The sequence below is a fragment of the Diabrotica virgifera genome, chromosome 10 (assembly GCF_917563875.1).
Source record: "Diabrotica virgifera virgifera chromosome 10, PGI_DIABVI_V3a".
Taxonomy (NCBI): Eukaryota; Metazoa; Arthropoda; class Insecta; order Coleoptera; family Chrysomelidae; genus Diabrotica; species Diabrotica virgifera.
In genome coordinates, this window is record NC_065452.1 from 13189735 (window position 1) to 13210965 (window position 21231).

Below are 21231 nucleotides of genomic sequence, written 5' to 3' on the forward strand. Positions count from 1 at the left end.
AATGAAAGATAAATCAGGACAAAGTTTTCAATTCAAATATTTTGTAAAGCTGACCAAAAAAATCTTCATTGTTTATCTCTTTTGCTTCATCATCATAAGTAGCTCGACAATCCGTTGTGGATCTTGGCCTTCGCAAAGAAGTCGCCACTACTGTCGATTCCTGGCAACTTCCGTCCATCTTCTGACCCCTAGAATCTTTAGGTCTTCTTCCACATCATCAATCCATCTCCTTCGTGGTCGTCCTGTACTTCTTGTCTTGTGCCCTCTGGTCTTGAAAATGTTAATTTCTTCGTATATTTGTGATCTGACATCCTAGCAATTTCTCCAGCCCATCTAAGTCTCTGCACTTTAACGAATTTCACAATATCTGGATCGGTATATAACTGATATAGTTCAAAGTTATATCTTCAACGCCATAGCCCATTTTCATTTACAGCCCCAAAAATCTTTTTAAGAATTTTTCTCTCAAAAATATCAAGAAGTATTTCATCATTTTGAGATAAGGTCCACGTTTCAGCCCCATATATCAAAACTGGTCTTATTAAGGTCTTGTATAAATATATTGAGCTTTACTGCACGTTTTATATTTTTATTTTTTTAAATGTGTCTGGAGCCCGTGAACAGTTCTGTTTGCTATTGCTATGCGTCTTTTTATTTCGTCGCTTGCCGTGTTTGTTGCATTTACTAGCGATCCAAGATATGTGAATTCTTTGACTTGCTCAAAGGTATGGTTGTTAAAATGTGGAATGTATGGTTGTTAATTTGAATTCTCTGTTGTATATTTCGGTAGTTTTTAGAAACCAACATATATTTGGTTTTTTCCTCGTTTACCACAAGTCCTAATTCACTTGCCGCACCCGCAAGCCTTGGAAAACACTGCACCATGTATCTCATACTTTTGCCCACTATAACTGTATCGTCAGCGACTGCGAGAATTTGCGTCGATCTATTAAACATACGTTTTAATATTTAATTTTCTGATTGCCTTTTCCAAGGCAATGTTAAAGAGCAGACACGCCAACGCGTCTTGGACCATTATTAATATCAAAGAACGTAAAGTTTTCTCCTTCAATCCTAACGCACGAGCTTACGTTTTGCATTGTTAGTTAGGTCAATTTAACTAACTTAGGTGGGATCTCAAAGTATATCATTGCATTATACAGGGTGTCCCGAAAAGATTGGTTATAAATTATAACACATTCTGGGGTCAAAAATAGTTCGATTTAACCTTACTTACCTTAGTACAAATGTGATCATAAAAAAAGTTACAGCCCTTTGAAGTTACGAAATGGAAATCGATTTTTTTCAATATATCGAAAACCATTAGAGATTTTTTATTGAAAATGGACATGTATGATTCTTATGGCGGAGCATCTTAAAACAAAATTATAGTGAAATTTGTCCACCCCATAAAAATTTTATGGGGGTTTTGCTCCTTTAAATCCCCCCAAACTTTTGTGTACGTTCCAATTATTTCATTATTGTGGTACCATTAGTTAAACACAACGTTTTCAACACTTTTTTTGCCTCTTAGTATTTTTTCGATAAGCCAGTTTTTATTGAGATGCAGCTTCTTTTTTAATATAGAGTCAAAAAAGTTTTAAAAATATTGTGTTTAACTAATGGTGCCACAATAATAATTTAATTGGAACGTACACAAAAGTTTGGGGGGGGGGGGTTTAAGGGAACAAAACCCCCATAAAATTTTTATGGGTGCACAAATTTCATTTTAATTAAAAATAAAAATGTATACCATTTTTATTAATGCAATATTATTAATTTTGCTATTAGGATTGAAAACTACTTCATCTTTCATTTTAATTGTTTTTTAAGATGTTGCTGCCATAAGAATGCCACATGTCCATTTTCTATAAAACATCTCTAAGAGTTTTCGATATATGAAAAAAAATCGATTTTCATTTTGTTACTTCAAAGGGCTGTAACTTTTTTTGTGTGCACTATTGTATATAGGTAAGTGAGGTTCAATCAACCTATTTTTGACCCCAGAATCTGCGGTATAATTTATGACCAATCTTTTCGGGACACCCTGTATAGTGCAGTTCTTTTAACACTGTCATAGGCTGCTTTGAAGTCGACGAAGAGATGGTGTGTATCTGTGTTGTATTCTAGTGATTTTTCTAGAATCTGCCTATGTGCTTAAATTTAATGTATAGTTGACTTTCCAGCAGTAAATCCGCATTGATATTGACCAACAATATCCTTTGTAAAATGTTTGTCTTTTAAACAATGCATTGCCGAAGATTTTAAATTCGGCGTTTATTTTCTTTGGTATCATGACAAATGTTGACAGTAGCCAGTTGGTATATGCTGTTTCGTATATTTTATAAAGTTTATCACTAATAAAATATTGTTTTATTAGTTTTTTCGGCCCGCCTATAGAATGTTTTTTTTGTGTGGCCCTCCGCTTAAATAGTTTGCCCATGTCTGCTCTCATGTCTACTGATGCCTATTTCAAAAGAGTTCTACTGCAAAAAATGTTTAAACACAGCACAGTACCTATATATATTGTTCATTTTTATAAACGTTAACAACAATTTTATTCCAGGTTGGTAGATGATAGATGCGTAGTATGTCCAGAATCGGGCAACTTAACGAATCCACCAAAGAAGTTCAGGGACTGTTTATTCAAAATATGTCCCATGAACAGGTATTCAGCCCAGAAGCAATTCTGGAAAGCGGCCAAACAGAGCATGAGCTCTAACACCGACACTAGTCTCTTAAAAAGATTGCATGTGAGTATGTCACTTATACTATGTTTTCTTAAAATTATACAATTATAGTTTATTTGTTTGTAACTGGCAGTTCATTACAAATGAAAATCTTCACTAATCTGCAACAGCAGGTAAAATGGTCCAACTGAAATCACTCAAATTAATATCCTCTTCTCTTGAAATGTAGTTTTAGATATTATTTTGAGTAGACTCAAAGAGTCCACTCTATCATCATCATCATCAATGGTGCTACAGCCCTATGAAAGAGCCTCGACCTTCCCAAGTCTATTACGCCAGTCAGCCCTATCCACTGACAACCGTTGCCAGTTTTCTGCGCCTATTTTTCTCCCATCCTCATCTACACCATCCTTCCATCTAAATTTTGGCCTACCCCTATTTCTACTTCCCACAGGTTGTGACATAAGGATTCTTCTGTGAGGGTTGTTATGCTGTGATCTTGCTAGATGTCCTGCCCATCTTAGTCTTCCTATTCTTATAAGAGATACTACGTCTTTACCACCAAATATATGTTTATATCTGTGGTATACCTCGTAGTTGTACCTCCTCCCCCAAATACCATTTTCACAGATGCCACCGAATATTCCTCTCAGGATCCTTTGTTCAAATATAAGCAGAAGGTTTTCATCTGCCTTGGAGATGATCCATGTCTCCGATCCATATGTCAACACTGGTTGTATAAGGGTTTTGTATATCGTTATTTTTGTTTTTTTGGCTGAAGTTTCTGCTTCTCATATGTCTACTCAGTCCAAAATAGCATTTGCTCGCTAGGATTATCCTTCGCTTAATTTCCCTTAAAAGACAGGCTTGTTGATTTTTGATTCAGAGTTGTGACTGCATAGCTCCACCGATGACGCATGAGATGTAGAAATAGCTATATGGAGATGGTGGTCCAACTCTGAATCAAATAAAAACAAAAACTGCCGTTCCCCCTCTTGTTCTTCTTTACTCAGATTTTTGAGTACTCGAAACTGTCTTTCGGCTCTTTTCCTAGACGAAAAGAGAGTGGATACGTGACCGTTGTCCTTTCTGCTTTCTTCTATATTCGAGAAAGGAAGACCCCTCTGAAATAATATTGGGAAATTTTGGAAGCGAAGGCAGAAATGATGGAGGCAAACAACTATTAACTTTTCTTTTGGAAAACAATCTCTATCAAATGAACAGCTTCTTTAAAAAGACAAAACACAGAAGATAGACCTGGGAAAGTCCTGATGGAAAAACAAGGAACGAAATCGACTATTTCTTAACAAACAAAAAAGAATTATTTAAAGACGTAAATGTGTTAAACCAGTTCAGTACAAGCAGTGATCACAGGTTAGTAAGAGCTAAAATAACGATATCGATCGACAAGGAAAGACTGAAAATCATAAATAAGAAACACCCAAAGAAATGGGCAAAACCAACTAATATTCAGGAGTTCGAAAAATATATTAATGATACATTGAAAGATACAACAACAACAGACATTAATATATTGAATAAACAAATAATCACCACAATACAACAGGCTCAAACTAAATATTGTCCAACAAACCAAAAAGATGAAAAACTAAGTCAACCTACTAAAACCCTTATAGAACTAAGACGACAGATGAAAGGAGATACCAGTTCAAGCAAAGAAGCGCTAAATCAAATAAATAAGACGATCACAAAGGCAATAAGAAAAGACATAAAAAACTACAATGTAGAAAAACCAAAACAAGCAATAGAGCAAAATAAGAACATGAAAGTTTTGAAGAAAAGCGTACAAAAAGGAAAAATAGAAATCAACAAACTAAGAAACAGAACTGGAAAAGAAACTACAAACAGAGATGAAATATTAACAATAGTCGAAGAGTTCTACACAGAGTTATACAAATCAAGAAAAAAAGATGACAATACGCAACCTCCAATTACAGTAAAAACTGGGGTATTAAATCAAGGATCAAATTTAATGCCCGATATAACAAAATCAGAAATTAAAGGGGCTCTGAAGAAAATGAAAAATAATCGAACCCCAGGCGAAGGGGGAATAGTATCAGAAGCAGTGGCGGTTATCCCTTTAGGTCAATTGGTCAATGACCTCCCTGTAATAATTGTACAATCAAACGATTATAATGTAATTATTTCCTTAAAAAAAGAAAATTTTCTGTATTAAAAATGTTCGGAATACAATAGTATTCAAAGTTAAATTTTGCTTTTATTGTATTGACTTTTCAGTCATTTTGTTGTAAAATATAGCGACAAAGATGCCGCCAGATTGCCGATAACTAAACATGAAATACGAGCTGTTTGACGGTACCGAAGCCGAAAAGCCAAATTTATCTTTGACTGATACTACCGCAATACGCACACAGCTAAATACGAACATTCACGATGGTCAAGAAATTTATTTGACCTCACTGTGAGAATACATACTTGGAAACCGAACGTTCACGAAAATACGCATGTATATGCAAGTTGGTACCAATTCGTGGTCAATGACCGTAGAGCGTGTCAGACTGGCTTTGTGGATGTCAGGTATCGAATGCATTTTATTGTTTTCCGTGTTTACTATTTTCTAACGATCCAGTGTGGTGCAAAACGGGGGTTACTGATCCGCATAAAAATGTAAGTTTTTATTTATTTTAGGTTTTGAGTTTAAGTAGTTTGTTGATATTCTGGCTGTTATAATTACATATTATATCATACTATTTATCTGATTTATTTGACAATTAGTAATGAAGACTTGTTCCTTTTACTTATTTCATATTTACTTGTCAAATAAAGATCCGCTTAAATTTAAACAACATATTGCAAAATAAGTTATAAGGAACCAATACAGATGATGGAATAAGAAATTATTTAAAATGTTATTTGTAGGTCTTGTTTTTCCAAAAAAATCTTGAACTACCGGATATGACCTCCCCCTTCACTTACAGACCAGCCGCCACTGATCAGAAGCACTAAAAATTGGAGGAAATATACTACTTGAAAAAATTAAACTACTTTTCAATACCTGCCTTCACAACGCCAATATTCCAACAGACTGGAACAACGCTACTATGATTCTATTACACAAAGCAGGAGACAAAGCCAATTTAGAGAATTACAGACCGATTAGCCTCCTCAGCCATTTATATAAGTTATTTACGTGAATAATAGTTAAGAGAATGGATAGAAAGTTAGAGACTTATCAACCAAGAGAACAGGCAGGATTCCGAAAAAGTTACGGAACAAATGACCATCTACAAAGTATAAAAACCCTAATAGAGAAAATAGTGGAATACAATAAACCTCTAGTTATAGTTATCTATTTTCATAAAGCCTTTGACACAGTTGAGCTTAGCAAAATACTACAGGCGCTTAAAGAATGCAGGCTAGATTATAGGTATACAAAATTATTACACAAAATATACTTACAGGTAACAACCACTCTCAAATTACATACTAACAGTAATCGCATAAAAATAGAACGGGGGGTTAGACAAGGAGACCCAATCGGCTGTGGTGTGGCAAAAGCGGTGAAGTGAAGATTGAATGGGATATAATGTGTTTCATAGCAATGTTAAATTGCGGTTGTACTCATTTTTTATTTTTTTCCCTTGGTAAATGATAGATAACAACACCCTAAATCCAAAAATGCAATAAAAGTGATTTTGAAAAAAATGGATATACAGTGTTTCTACTTGGGGCAGCCGCAATGTCACCTAAACTTTTTAATACGGTCTTAGAACATGCTTTCAAGAGTTTGGATTGGATGACAAAGGGAATAAAAATAGATGGAGAATACCTAAACAACTTACGCTTCGCCGATGATATAGTCATAGTAGCTGAGGATCTCGGTATGGCAAGAGAAATGGTACAAGAACTCGTGGCTACAGAAAATGTAGGTTTAAATATAAACATCTCGAAAACAAAAATAATGACAAATTTGGTACCCAACCAGAACATCAGTATTGTTGGGAAGGAAATAGAACTCGTATATAGATATAAATACCTGGGATATGAAATTACGATTGGCAGGGATAACCAGACTCATGAACTGAAGAGAAGAATAGGTCTTGGGTGGGCAGCATTTGGAAAACTGAGAGAAACTTTTTAAAAGTGAGTTGCCCACATGCCTAAAGAGAAAGGTATTTGATCAGTGCGTCCTCCCAGTCTTGACCTACGGATCAGAAACACTTACCTTAACTAAAGCCTCGGCTACCAAACTAAGAGTCACGCAGAGAAGAATGGAGCGGTCAATGTTAGGAATAACTCTGCGAGACAAAATCAGAAACGAAGAAATCAGGAGAAGAACAAAGGTGACTGACGTCACCGAGAGGATAGCCAGGTTGAAGTGGAGATAGGCAGGACACATAGCCAGAATGACATATGGGCGATGGACGAAGAGGTTATTGGAATGGAGGCCAAGATAAGACAAGAGAAGCGTCGGTCGACCGCCTACAAGAAGGACTGACGACTTAAGAAAGCTAAATAAAAAACTGGATGAGAGTGGCGCATGATAGATGGGGTTGGAAACGAGGGGAGGAGGCCTATGTTCAGCAGTGGACTTTTGAGACTGGATGATGATGATCTTATAAAAAAATATTGGTATTTAAATATCTAATAAAATTTTCATTTGCACCAAAATTCTAAAATAGCGCCAAAGATTAATTTTATGAATATTTGAGTGAAACATTTGAACTAAACAAAGAATTTAACTTTTATATACAATTTCATGTAATCAAGTGATTAATGAGGGATAAATTGGCTGGATAATGTAGGTGCATTGAACACGTCATTTTTTTTTTCTAAAATTAGACTATATCGGGAGTTGTTTCCCGGCCCACTACCTTGGGACTGGGACTATTATAATGTTTTGTTATCTTTATACAGGGTGTTTCATTGGAAAACGGAAATACTTTAACGGTGAATAGAGGTCACCAATCTGGTTCTAGATATACAACATTTTTTGCCCTGCCGACTTTTATAACCCAGTTACAGGGTGTTTTATCGATTTTGCCCATTTCTTTTCTAAGCCATAACTTTAGAACCACCCTGTATATTTTTTTGATATTTGGTACACATATGTCTCATTCAAAACCCAAACGACCGACATACTAACCATAAGAAAAATCCAGGTCCGGATTAACAAAAAATTATAAAGTAATTGTGACCTTAAAACAACACCCTGTATATTCAAATTTTGAAAATTTGTTTGCATATTTGAAAAGAGCACAAAAAAGTCAGTTTAATGGTTCGCTTCAATTTTTCGGCCAGACAATTTTATGACTTTAATTTTGAAATTATATTGAATTTTTTAAGAACTCTTACATTAAAAAGCAGGTATTATTAACTGTTAGTTATAAATTATTAAAGTTAATGAATAAATACTCATTTTAACAATAATCAATACTTTTTTACCACATTGGAACGACCCAATTACTAATGACAAGAAAAATCCAGGTCCGGATTAACAAAAAAACATAAAGTAATTGTGACCTTGAACCAACACCCTGTATATTGATATATAGGATCTGCGCACTGATATACAGATATGTCTGCGCATTTTAAAAGAGCATAAAAACTGCGATTAAAGGTTTCAATTTTGAAATTATATTGAAATTTTAAAGATCTCTGATATTAAAAACCAGGTATGTATTATTAACTTTTAATAATTTAATGTTAATGAATCAATACTTATTTCAAAAATACTTAATACTTATTTACTACGCTGGCTTCATGGATTCTCTGGATTTGTAGCTGTATGCACCTCATTAAAAATTAGAATTGCGAGAATTGGGATATTTTAATGATTTAGTAAAGAATTAAAAAAACAGCTATATCTACTAAAAAAAACTCGTTTAAACAATTCAACAATTTAATATAAATTAAAAATATTTGAACTATAACAGTTGCTCAAAATGTCCGAGATTTTGTTCGATTCATTTCCTTGCTCGTTTTAAAAGATTTCGAATCGATTTTCTAATTATATTGGGATAGTTCTTCATTTTTCTGGCAGCTTCTTGTGACCTTGACAGAATTAATCAATATGATTTCAAAATTGTCGTAATTAAATTATCTGCGCAAAAATTTCACAGGCACCTTTTAACGCAGTTTTTAATGCTCTTTTAAAATAGGCAAACAAATTTTCAAAATTTCAATATTATATTGGGTGTTGTTTCAAGGTCACAATTACTTTATATATCTTATATATCAATATACTTTATATATCAATTACTTTATATATATATATATATATATATATATATATATATATATATTTATTACTAGGTATCAAAATCGTATGGAAAGCTCTAAAAGTGTTGCAAAAGAAACTTGGTCCATAATAAACGATCTTCTAAATAGAACTCACGCAGTTCAAACATTTGCCCCTCCAGACCCGGAAAATCTAAACGAATATTTCGTTAATGTGAGTAAAAATATAACTTCTACTATTTTGCCACAAAAAGATCCCATTTCCTATCTCCCCAATTCAGGAGTGTTCTCGAATTCATTCTTTTTAAGACCAATCGATACATCTGAACTGATCCAAACTATCAATCGTATCAAAAGCAAATCATCCTGTAGTACTGATGGACTATCCATAAAAATCTTCTCAAATCTCACAGAAAATGTGTTGGAAATCCTCGTCTCACTAATTAATGATTCCTTTGAAAGAGGCAAATTCCCAGAGTGCCTAAAGATATCCATTATTATTCCCATTCATAAGGGTGGTGAAAAATCTAATGCTTGCAACTATAGACCTATTGCCTTACTACCGGTACTTTCAAAAATTATTGAGAGACTCATAAAAACCCGTCTTATGTCCTTTCTCATTGATAACAACATCTTATCCCAAAATCAGTTCGGCTTTTTAACTAATAAATGTACCACTGATGCCTTGTTTTCTGTGCTTCATGAGGTTTACCAAGCACTAAACAATAATCTTATACTGTCACTGTTTTCTGTGACTATGCCAAAGCTTTTGATTGTGTAAATCACGACATTTTGATTAAAAAACTAAATTTCTATGGGATTCGAGGTATTTCTTTGAATTGGTTCCAATCTTACTTGAATAATAGGAAACAACTAGTTAGAGCAAATGATACTGACTCTAGTCTCAAAAACATTGTATGTGGAGTACCACAAGGTTCAGTATGGGTCCTCTACTGTTCCTTATCTTTATAAATGACATCACTAACTTAAAAATTGATGGAAAAATTTTTCTTTTTGCTGATGATACCAGTATCACTTGGAGCAACTCAAGTATTGCATCTCTTCATGCAACTATAACTTCTGATTTGCTTACGATAAAAACCTGGTCTGACTCTAATTTACTCTCTTTTAACGTGGATAAGACAGTAGCATTATCCTATAAAAGTGCTCTTCAACCCCTGCTTGTTAATAACAGCCAGATCTCTACCGTTGATTCTGTAAAATTTCTTGGTATTTTTTTAGACAGCAACCTCAAATGGTCCCTTCATATCGATTTGTTAAGTAAGAAACTCGCCTCAGCCTGCTATGCTATAAGATCTGTTTCGAAAGAACTCAATTTAGCATCTTCTAAACTAACATATTATTCCTTGTTCGAGTCTTATCTTCGATATGGTCTTCCTTTTTGGGGTTCTAGTACAGCTGCCCAATTAGATGTTATTTTTAAATTACAAAAAAGAGCAATAAGGTATCCGTTTGGCCTCAGAAGAACAACACATTGCAGAAGTTACTTCAAAGATCACGGCATTTTAACCCTTACATCTTTATATATTTTAGAAACTGTTTGCTTAATTCGTAAACACATGCATGTCTTTCCAGCAAGGCCTCGTCATGACTACTCCACCAGAAATTCAAATTTTGATGTCTATTTACCGATACCGTCCTCTGAGTTAGTAAAGAAATCTATATTATATTCCGCAAAAAAACTACAACCATCTTCCTTTACAACTCAAATCTGCAACATCTTTCCCCAAGTTCCGTAAAATGACAAAAGCTCATCTATCTAAAAGACCATATTATTCAGTAGAAGAGTTTCTTAATGACTAACTAAGAAATTACAGTAATGTATAAGTAACCAAACTTATCTATACAGTAGCACCCCGTAAATCCGAACCCCGCGAATCCGAACTTTCGGCAAATCCGAACCAACGGAAAGTGAAAAAAATTTAAAAATTTAAGACAAAAACTTAAAAACATGTTTATTATACAGAGTAAAGCCAGAAAATTGGACAATGTAGGATTACTAGGACTTTGACATTTAAAATTTCTTAAAAATAAATATTATACTTTAATATACATATAGGTTTATAAAGTGTTTATAAAGGTTAAACACAAACTTACTTTGGTTCTCTCGCAGTCAACTTGAGTCCAAAAATATTGTCCACACTCTTGCGAGAACGTTTGGCTACTCAAAATCACAATGAAAGCTTTGAACTACTAGTTAAGGCTAACTTTCGGATAATCCGAACTTTTCGGAATCCGAACAGACTGTCCCCCCAATTAGTTCGGATTTGCGGGGTTCTACTGTATTTGGGTGTCACATGCAGCAGCTTAAACTTATTAGTTCCTATGTCTATAAATTGTTGCAATATATCAATTTTGTTTTTTTTTCTTTACTTTATTAACTTATATTTTGTATTTATGTATATTTTTTTATATTGACGATTTATCAAATTTCAGAAAATTGTATTTGTTATTGTTATTGTTAGATATTATTTATTTATTTTTTCTGACTTTAATTAAGCTTTGTCCATAAAATTTGTATAATTTTCAGTGACAATAAAGCATATTTCTATTCTATTTTATTCTATTCTATATTTTTTTGTTAATCCGGACCTGGATTTTTCTTGTGATTAGTGATTGGATCGTTATAATGTGGTAAATAAGTATTGATCATTTTTAAAATGAGTATTTATTCATTAACTTTAATAATTTATAACTAAAAGTTAATAATCTGCTTTTTAATGTTAGAGTTCTTAAAAAAATCAATATAATTTCAAAATTAAAGTCATAAAATTGTCTGGCCGAAAAATTGAAACGAACCATTAAACTTACTTTTTTGTGTTATTTTCAAATATACAAACAGATTTTCAAAATTTGAATATACAGGGTGTTGTTTTAAGGTCACAATTACTTTATAATCGTTTGTTAATCCGGACCTGAATTTTTCTTATGGTTAGTATGTCGGTCGTTTAGGTTTTGAATGAGACATATGTGTACCAAATATCAAAAAAATATACAGCGTGTTGCCGAAAGCATCGTCGTTTGTCTGAGCCATGTGGCCGAAATTTTACTGGTATTTGAACACTATTGCAGTGTCTGATGCGTTGCCGATAAACTCGAACTGCTGTGGAAAATTTTGCATGTTGCTCTGTATTTCCTCTTTATTTCCTGTACTCTGTTGAAATTTAATTTGGTTTTGTCAAAACATACAAAGAAAAGATGAATACGTGGTCAAATGAAATCACAATAAGGTTTATTAATGCAGTACATTTACGTCCATAGTTGTGGAACTTGGCATACTTCTGGAACTATGAGACAAATGGAAGAGTAGTAGAGTATACAGTGATGAGCTCGCTAATAACCGGCAAAATAGCACAAAAGATGGAAAACGTATTAAGTTGTGAGATAAAATGAAATGAAACTAGTCGAGCTGGGAAATATAGCGATAGTAACCTTTTTATTTACATTACATTGATTGTTTCCCACTTTTACACATATCAGAGGAGTATGTCAACTAAAACTGTCTTCTTCTTCTTTAGTTTATTGGCCTCCACCTACTTGGGTATTTGGCCAGCTCATCGTCGCGTGTACAATTTGCTTCTTCTTCTTCTTCTTCTTCTTCTTTAGTTAACTGACAATTTCGGTTGGTATGAGACAAACATGACAAGATTAAAAAAATTTCACGCTAGGTGCAACTGTTTATAAATACACAATCTTCTTTTTCTTCTTTGATTTAGTAGAAATTTTGAGTTGGCATTTGACAAATACAACTAAACTTTTTTCAACGACATTAAACTTTTTTTCTCAGGGCAAATGCCGACTACTACACAATCTTATTCTTCTACTCCTTTTTTAGTTTACTGGCAATTTTGAGTTGGCATGGGAAAATACAACAAATACACAAACTTTCTGCTTTCAGGGGCAACTGCCGACCATTACACAATCTTATTCTTCTACTTCTTTTTTTAGTTTACTGGCAATTTTGAGTTGGCATGGGAAAATACAACAACGACACAAACTTTCTGCTTTCAGGGACAACTGCCGACCATTACACAATCGTATTCTTCTACTTTTTTGAGTTTACTGGCAATTTTGAGTTGGTATGGGAAAATACAACAAAGACACAAACTTTCTGCTTTCAGGGGCAACTGTAGACCATTACACAATCGTATTCTTCTACTTTTTTGAGTTTACTGGCAATTTTGAGTTGGCATGGGACAAATACAACAAGGACACAAACTATCAGGGGTAACTGCCGACCATTACACAATCTTATTCTTCTATGTCTTTTTTAGTTTACAGGCAATTTTGAGTTGGCATGGGATAAATACAACAAAGGCACAAACTTCTCTTATACAGGGGCAACACCTGACCATTACACAATCCCATGTTGTTGCCACAGATAGGTATAGTGAAAGACCCAGGTGATTACAGAATGTTTATAAAGAAACAAAATATTATATTCTTAGTTTACTTAAATATGAATTATATTTTCGGCTGTACTTTTGACATATTTTTCAAATTATTTATTATTATAAATATTCATTTATTTTATCTATTTATTTCTATATTTTACCTTCCTCATAACTTAATTTTGTGTAAAATGTACTAAACAACTGCGGTTTATAAAGAAGGGTTGTAAGGGATATGGGTGTTGGGCACCCATTTTTAGCTAACTCAGTATATAAATCAAAATTTTGCACAGTGTTAATAAACTAAAACTGTCACTGTGACAGTGGTAGTTTCCAAATTCGTGCGATACGTCTAAAGGTGGGAAACAATCAATATAATGTAAATTTATAGGTTAATGTCGCTAAATTTCCCAACTCGATTAGTTTCATTTATTTTTGTCTCACAACTTAATACGTTTTCCATCTTTTGTGCTATTTGGCCGGTTATTAGCTCGCTCATCACTGTATATTAATAACAATTGCTAATCTTGTTGAGATTGGTATTGCATTTCTCATGTTTGATATTTCTTCTCTATTCTTGGTCCTATCATTATTTGTTAATAGTTCGAAATCACTTTTTGACATTCTTGTAAAATTCTTAAACAAATAATTCTCTAGCATTATTTCCATAGTTAAATCACTCATTGTTTCGCGTTTACTTAGAAAAGCCGTATCCACATTTTCCGTTTTTCATTCTTCTTTTTTATGTATCGTCTTAGCACGATTAAGGACGCAGCAACTCTCAAGAGAATATTCTCTTCTTACATCACTAAGTCTGACAAATAAAAAGGGAACACTGTCAGAGCTTCTCAAAACAGATGGAACACGACTTTACTGGCAAATTTATGTTTCGTGGACCTTAAAAAGGCATTTGAGAAGGTCAAATTAAAGGTCGTTATCCGTTTGTTGTATTCAAGAGTACAGATAGACTATAGACTACAATCTCTCGCAGGAAAGATCATCGGAGAATACCAGGCAAGATTTAGACAAGGAAGATCAACCATAGAACAACTGTTCACGGTTAAGCAATTTTTAATCAAAGGCTGAAACTAGTTAGGTTCATCCGAATGACGGACTCAGGTACAGATACAACGTGAGATGACATATCAATTTCAAATACTACAAGGATTGAAACAGGGTAATGGGCTGGCACCAACACTGCCTAATTTAGCACTGGAATACGTAGTTACAAAAACGTCAGGTAAACAAAACACTTATCATTAATCACTCCCAACTGGCAGCATATGCAGATGACATAAATATCATGAACAGAACCAAAGCAAAAGGAGAGGATACATGTATGGATATTAAATCACATGTTAACCAAATAGAATAGGATTGTCAGTAAACACAAAAAAGACTAAAATCTTAGTACAAAGCCGATCGGAGAGAGCAACACGGCCCTACCTGAGAGTTAACAACTAAATTTACGTGCATAGAAATCGGCCCACTTAAAAATTTGGTTATTTTTGATGTCTCGTATTTCCTAAACCTGTTGGCCGATTTAAGTGATTTTTTGATATGTTATAGCCTGATTCTTTAACAATACCGAGGTAATAATATTGTTGCTAAACAGGTAAATTTTCATTATATACCGGGTGTACGAATCAAACTGTGATTTTTTGTCAAAGTTCGCTTCACCATGTGGAATATTCTAGCATTTATTTCTGCATAAAAAAAATAATTACAGATTGTTTTGTAAACGTTTGTTTACGGGAGATCCGGGATGCTGAATTTTTTCTTACAAACTGACGATTTATTTATTGCTCTTAAACCAGTTGAGATATGCAAATAAAATTTGGTAGGTTTTAAGACATAGTTATTGCAGATTTTTGACATAATACTAAGAATTTTATATTCACCATTGGCGTGCATACGGATATAAACATTTTATATACATCCCGTATGCACGCCAATGGTGAATATAAAATTCTTAATCTTGTGTCAAAAAAACCGAAATAGCTATCTCTTAAAACCTACCAAATTTCATTTGCCCATCTCAACTGGTTTTAGAGCAATAAATAAATCATCAGTTTGTAAGAAAACATTCAACATCCCGTATCTCGAAAACGAAACATTTGTGGACATACGTTTATAAAGCAAACTGTCATTATTTTTTCATGCAGAATTATTCCTTAAAGTTTGTCGCACTTATTTAGAAACACCGTGTATTGATGAAGAACATGTCTAGTTGTTAAAGTACCTAACTTTTTTATTATCCAATTTAAACGAATGAATATAAAAACAGGATGTTATGAAAACCTGAGGCTATAGTTGGGTTTTAATTTCAGTATTTTATAAATGCTAGAATATTCCACAGGGTGATGCGAACTTTGAGAAAAAAACACGGTTTGATTCGTACACCCTGTATACAATGAAAATTTACCTGTTTAGCAACAATATTATTACATCGCTATTGTTAAAGAATCAGGCTATAGCATGTTAAAAAAAATCACTTAAATCGGCCAACAGGTTTAGGAAATACGAGACGTCAAAAATGACCAAACTTTTAAGTGGGCCGATTTCTATGCACGTAAGTTTATATACATACTATCGATTTACAACGTTCTCCGTCTTCCGATACCCGTTCGCCATTCCTCTCTGTCCGCACATTGATCTACTTGCAGATCTCTTTCATCCATGACTTTGTTTATTCCTTCCTGCCAACTTTTCCCCGGTCTACCTCTTTTTCTACCTTGTGCGTTTCCAGTGTTGTGCTTGTTTTTAGATTCTGTCCTCATGCATTCTTTGTACGTGACCAAACCATCTTAGTTGTATTTCGTTGATTTCGTCATTTATTGTAAATATGTGACCTTCATTATTTTTTTTATTTATTATTTTTCTTAAGTTGACAACTTCAAACAGGAAATTATCTCTCTATTTAGGAGTCAACATCACGAAGGCAACATCGACGATGCAGAGTTTAGCAGACGAATGATCCTATCTAATACGGCATACTTTGCTATCAACCAGATATTTAAATCATCAGACGAACATCTAAGATGTAGATCTAAGAAGATACAAGGTTAAGATACGAATCTACAAGACCATAATCCGGCGAATAGTGAGATATTGACTCAAAAATCTGGAAGCCGCATGAACATCTTTAAAAGAAAGGCGATACGGTGATATGCATAATAGGCACTATAAATGAGAAGAACAGGTGGCGAATCAGATACAATGAAATATATAATATATACAAGGTGATTCAGTCAAAGGGTACGATTTTACAACGCTGCTGACGATAAAATAGAGGAGCCGCGGGCTTTCGACGTAAACGTTGTGAATCTAGAGTCTAGAGAGTGGGTAGTTTAATTATCATGGAGACGTGGTCGGGTGAACAACGTGTATTTGCTGTGAAAGCTTATTACAAAAATGGTGAAATTTTGTGCATGTACATTCGTTTAAACTACCATTTGCCGCTCTGCGCTGCAGTTCCGTCTATTATGGCTATTAAGACTTGGGTTAAGAACTTTGAAAGTAGTGGTTCAATATCACAGAAAAGAGGTGGCAGTGTCAGAACTGCTCGCACACCACAGAATATTGAAGCGGTGCCAAATTCATTACATGCGAGTCGTCGCAGAGATCTTCGAGGACTCACGTGTAATGAGTTTGGCACCGCTTCAATGTTCTGTGGTGTGCGAGCAGTTCTGACACTGACACCTCTTTTTTGTGATGTTAAACCACTACTTTCAAAGTTCCTAACCCAAGTCTTGTAACTTGGTCTTGTGAACGGGGCGGCAAATGGTAGTGTAAATGAAATTCTCGTTGTACATGCACAAAACTTTCACCATTTTTGTAATAAGCTTTCACAGCAAATGCGCGTTGTTCACCGGACCACGGCTCTATGATAACTAAACTTCCCACTCTTTAGATTCACAACGTTTACGTCGCAAGCCCACGACTCCTCTATTTTATCGTTAGCAGCGTTGTCAAATCGTACCGTTTCACTGAATCCCCCCTTATAAAGAACCACCTTTATTTCAATATGTCCGCCTACAGCGTCTTCACTGGACAGGCCACGTATTTAGGATGGAAGAAAAGGGATATGCTTCAAAAAAACTGTGGAATGCAAGAATGCGAGGGAAGATACCTATTGTAAGAAAGCGATGGGAGGATGCTGTGTATGAGGACGCCAGAAAACTTCTTGGCAGCAGATCGTGGAGGAGGATAGCTACAGACCGTAACGAATGGAGATATTATTTGCTGAGGGAGACCATGGCTAGAATTGGGCTGTAGAGTCATAGGATAAATGGATGGATATTTTTAAAATCAATGGTGTTTCAATAATACTGAATTAAATTACCATTTTGAAACTTCTCTTCTCACTAATATGCAATTCTTGGAAAGTGAACAAAGTCTTTATCTGGAGCTATCTGTTGCTTTGGTGAATGTTGTGTGACTGTTGGTGTCTAGTCTCTCTGATTTGGACGAAGTGAAGTCTCTGTACCAATTTTTAAAATTTAGGACTTGTTTCTCGAGAGTTATCGCACAGACAGACAGACACACCATCTCCATAAGTCCGTGCAGGTCTTTAACAACAAAAATAATTAATGTAGGATTTATTTCCTAAGGTGTATTTTTTTTATAAATATTTTGGAAAAGTTTCTTTCGCTTTTCTTTTGTATAAAAACGAAAATATAAGTGAATTATATGATAACCATTTCTTCCAGCATGCCGCAGAAATCGAGAAAAAACAAAATGAATCAGAAAATAAGAAATTATTAGGCACAAAAGTTCAGTACGGAAATGTAGTCCAGGTAAGTTGTTCAATTTTTCTTTTTTTTTTTTTCTTAAAATCATATCTCCAGTGTTTATTTATAGTAAGAGCTGAAAATTGAACAGATCATAGGTAAAGATCTAGATTTTATGATCCAGTTTATGACTGGCATATACGGAGAAGGTGTAAAAAATTATAACCTGTTAAAGTGATCGTACTCGTAAAATACCGCCACGTTAAAGTGGAGGGGAGAACTGTTCGAGTTCCGTTTTTTTGGAATGGAACTTCGAATTGAAACGCGTTGGAAGAATTTGCAATGGACTTGCAGAACAATCATTTTTTTAACTGGGATATCTCGAGAAAATAATAAAAACTGGGCTACTGTCACTTCCTGAAAAAAATCGGAAATCCCGGAAAAAAATTAATTAATTTTTTCCATAAAACCTGGTAGATACACGTGAAGGGCTGATGCCTGTCAGGTCATGGTTTTTAGCCTTGGTGTGCTATGAATTATCACTAGAAAAATTTCTAGCCTTACAGGAAGACCGTTAGTCCGAGGGTTCACTAGCTCTTAGACTACTACTAGTGTTTATGGTTTTGTTTCCATTAATAATCTGTACATTTTATTCATCTCGTATATCTTTACTTTGCCAAGTCGCCTCCGTTATTTCAGCCTGTTTTAGTGGTGCTGATAGTTTTTTGGTTTTACATTTCTCTCTTTTACTAATGGTTGTTGACTATTATTCAATGTCCATAATTCTCCGTATATGATTAGTCTCTGGTATCATATTTTGATATTTTCTTTAATAATATACCGTAGAATAAATATAGAATATTTAATTTTCACAAAATATATTAAGTTTAAAATTATTCTGTTGATGAAACTGATTTTTCAGCATAACATGTCGATGGGAATTCAAAACAGTGGTTTAGATTTACCCATTTGCAATAATGTTCTACATTTACTATGAAGTTTCTTATAAAAACATTATCAATCTCAGCTGTAAGTGTAAGCTGGGAGCGGAAATTTCGGTTGTTATAATTATTAATCGCCTGATAAATAGCATTCTTATCATTTTCTTACGTTATTTGAAAGTTCTACAGAAACGATTTAACTCGGAAAAAATCGAAAGAAATAAACAAAGATATTTTTAGACCAGGACAGTTAGGAAAAAATAAATCGATTTTTAAACACAGCACCTAGAGACTTGCACCTTTTTGCATTGTGTTCATGATGACGATGACGTCAGGAAAAAGTCTACAATAGAAAAATAGGTGAAAATGCATTTTGAAGTTCATAATATGCATCTAAAAGTGCATAAACATGTCAAAATCAGTATATTAAGTACCTTCTTCTTCTTAAAGTTCCACCTCCTATCGGAAATTGGATATCATAATTGCTATGGTCACTTTGTTGGCTGCTGCTCTGAATAGTTGTAATAAACTACAGTTAAACCATTCCCTAAGGTTCCTTAACCAGGAGATGCGTCTTCTTCCTTAAATCCCTCCTTGCACAATAATTCTCAGCAACTCATATTTTTCTGCTCTGGATATGTGACCCAAATATTCCAGTTTTCTTGTTTTTTTACTGTTCATAATTTCTAACTCCTTATTTAAAAATCGTAGTACTTCAACATTGGTAATCCTTTGAACCCACTGAATTTTCAATATTCTTCTGTAACACCAGAGTTCGAACGCTTCTATTTTTCTTATGTGTTGTCTCTTCAATGTCCAGTCTACCATTCCGTCTAGTAATATAGAAAATATGTGGCATCTTTGAGCCCTCAATCTGAGAGGCAACTGAAGGTCTTTGTAAGCATTGTCTTCGTTTTTATAAAACCTTGCCTTGCAGTTTCAATTCGGACTTTAATTTCTTTGCTTTGATCATTTTTGTCATTAACTCAGGTCCCCATATATTTGTATAACCTTTCATTTCCATGTTGTGTTTTTGAGACATTCATAAATTTGGTATTTTTCTTGTTTATTTTTAGTCCATATCTAATGCAATAATCGTTAATTCTATTTACCAATTCTTGTAGCGATTCCAGGGCGACTGCCATTATAACGTTGTCATCTGCGAACCTTATGTTATGTACTATTCTTCCGTTTATAGAAATTCCATCTTTTAGTTCCGCTGTCACTTCCTGAAATATGGATTCACTGTACACGTTAAACAGTATTGGCGGTAGAACACAGCCCTGTCTTATGGCTCCAGTACACGTTGGGCCAACTAGTTGGCCAATGAGTTGGGCCAATAAGTTGGGCCAAGTAAGAACAGTGAATACATGGTGATTACACGTTGGTGGAGTTATCAAAAAACAAACTCTGATTATGGATATATGGATGTGGAGACTGTAGCAGCCGCCGCAATTAATTTGTACAACGTGTTCAATGCTTATAGAAAAGTGTACCAAACAAGAGTGATTAAAAACAATGGCGCAAACGACGGTGCTTTTACACCGAAAAAAGTATTAATATTAAAACACAACCTTAAAAGTAATACTAATAAACAGTGTCAGTATTGTGAGAAGAGAAAACAAATATTTTAAACTCAACGACAACAACGTGTTCAGAACCAAACAGCTGTTTGGCATATCGCGCAAGTCCCAAAAATCCTTTGATTTGTGCACCAAATACCGACAAAATTCGGTTTGTAGACCAACGCTGACCACCAATCGCAAACTCATGCCAAGTGGTCCTGTACACGTTGGCCCAACTGATTGGCCCAACGTGTACTAGCCCCATTACTCCTGTTTTTATATCAATATTCTCGGACTCTTGTTCGTCTATCTTTATATTGGCCTTTTGATTCCAGTGCAATTTGGTGATAATTCGTAAAGCTCGTCTGTCTATATCTCTGTTTTTCAATAATTCTATAGTTTTTCATGTAGGACCCTGTCGAATGCTTTTTCGAAGTCGATGAAATAGGAATAAATATCTATGTTCATATCTAAGCATCTTTGAGAGAGGACATTAAACGCAAACAATACCTGTCTTATGAAGTAGTTTTCAATCCTAATTGCAATATTAATAATATTTAAAAATATTAAAATATTAAATAGGGAATTCAAAAACTTACAATTCACGACCCCGTCTGTTCAGCTGGTAAATTCCAACAAAAAATGGACCTAGTTACTCAAAGAAGTAA

The 21231-nt window shown here is 34.3% G+C and overlaps 1 protein-coding gene across 9 annotated transcripts in view; it reads left to right on the plus strand.

Moving 5' to 3' along the window:
• LOC114335612 (inositol 1,4,5-trisphosphate receptor) overlaps positions 1-21231 on the plus strand; it is a 258085-nt gene that overhangs the window by 21111 nt on the left and 215743 nt on the right. For all 9 annotated transcript variants that reach the window (XM_050641294.1, XM_050641298.1, XM_050641300.1 and 6 more), the window contains 2 exons: positions 2567-2753; positions 18037-18123. In XM_050641294.1, coding sequence (XP_050497251.1) covers positions 2567-2753; positions 18037-18123 — 274 coding nt within the window. The remainder of the gene's footprint in view (positions 1-2566; positions 2754-18036; positions 18124-21231) is intronic.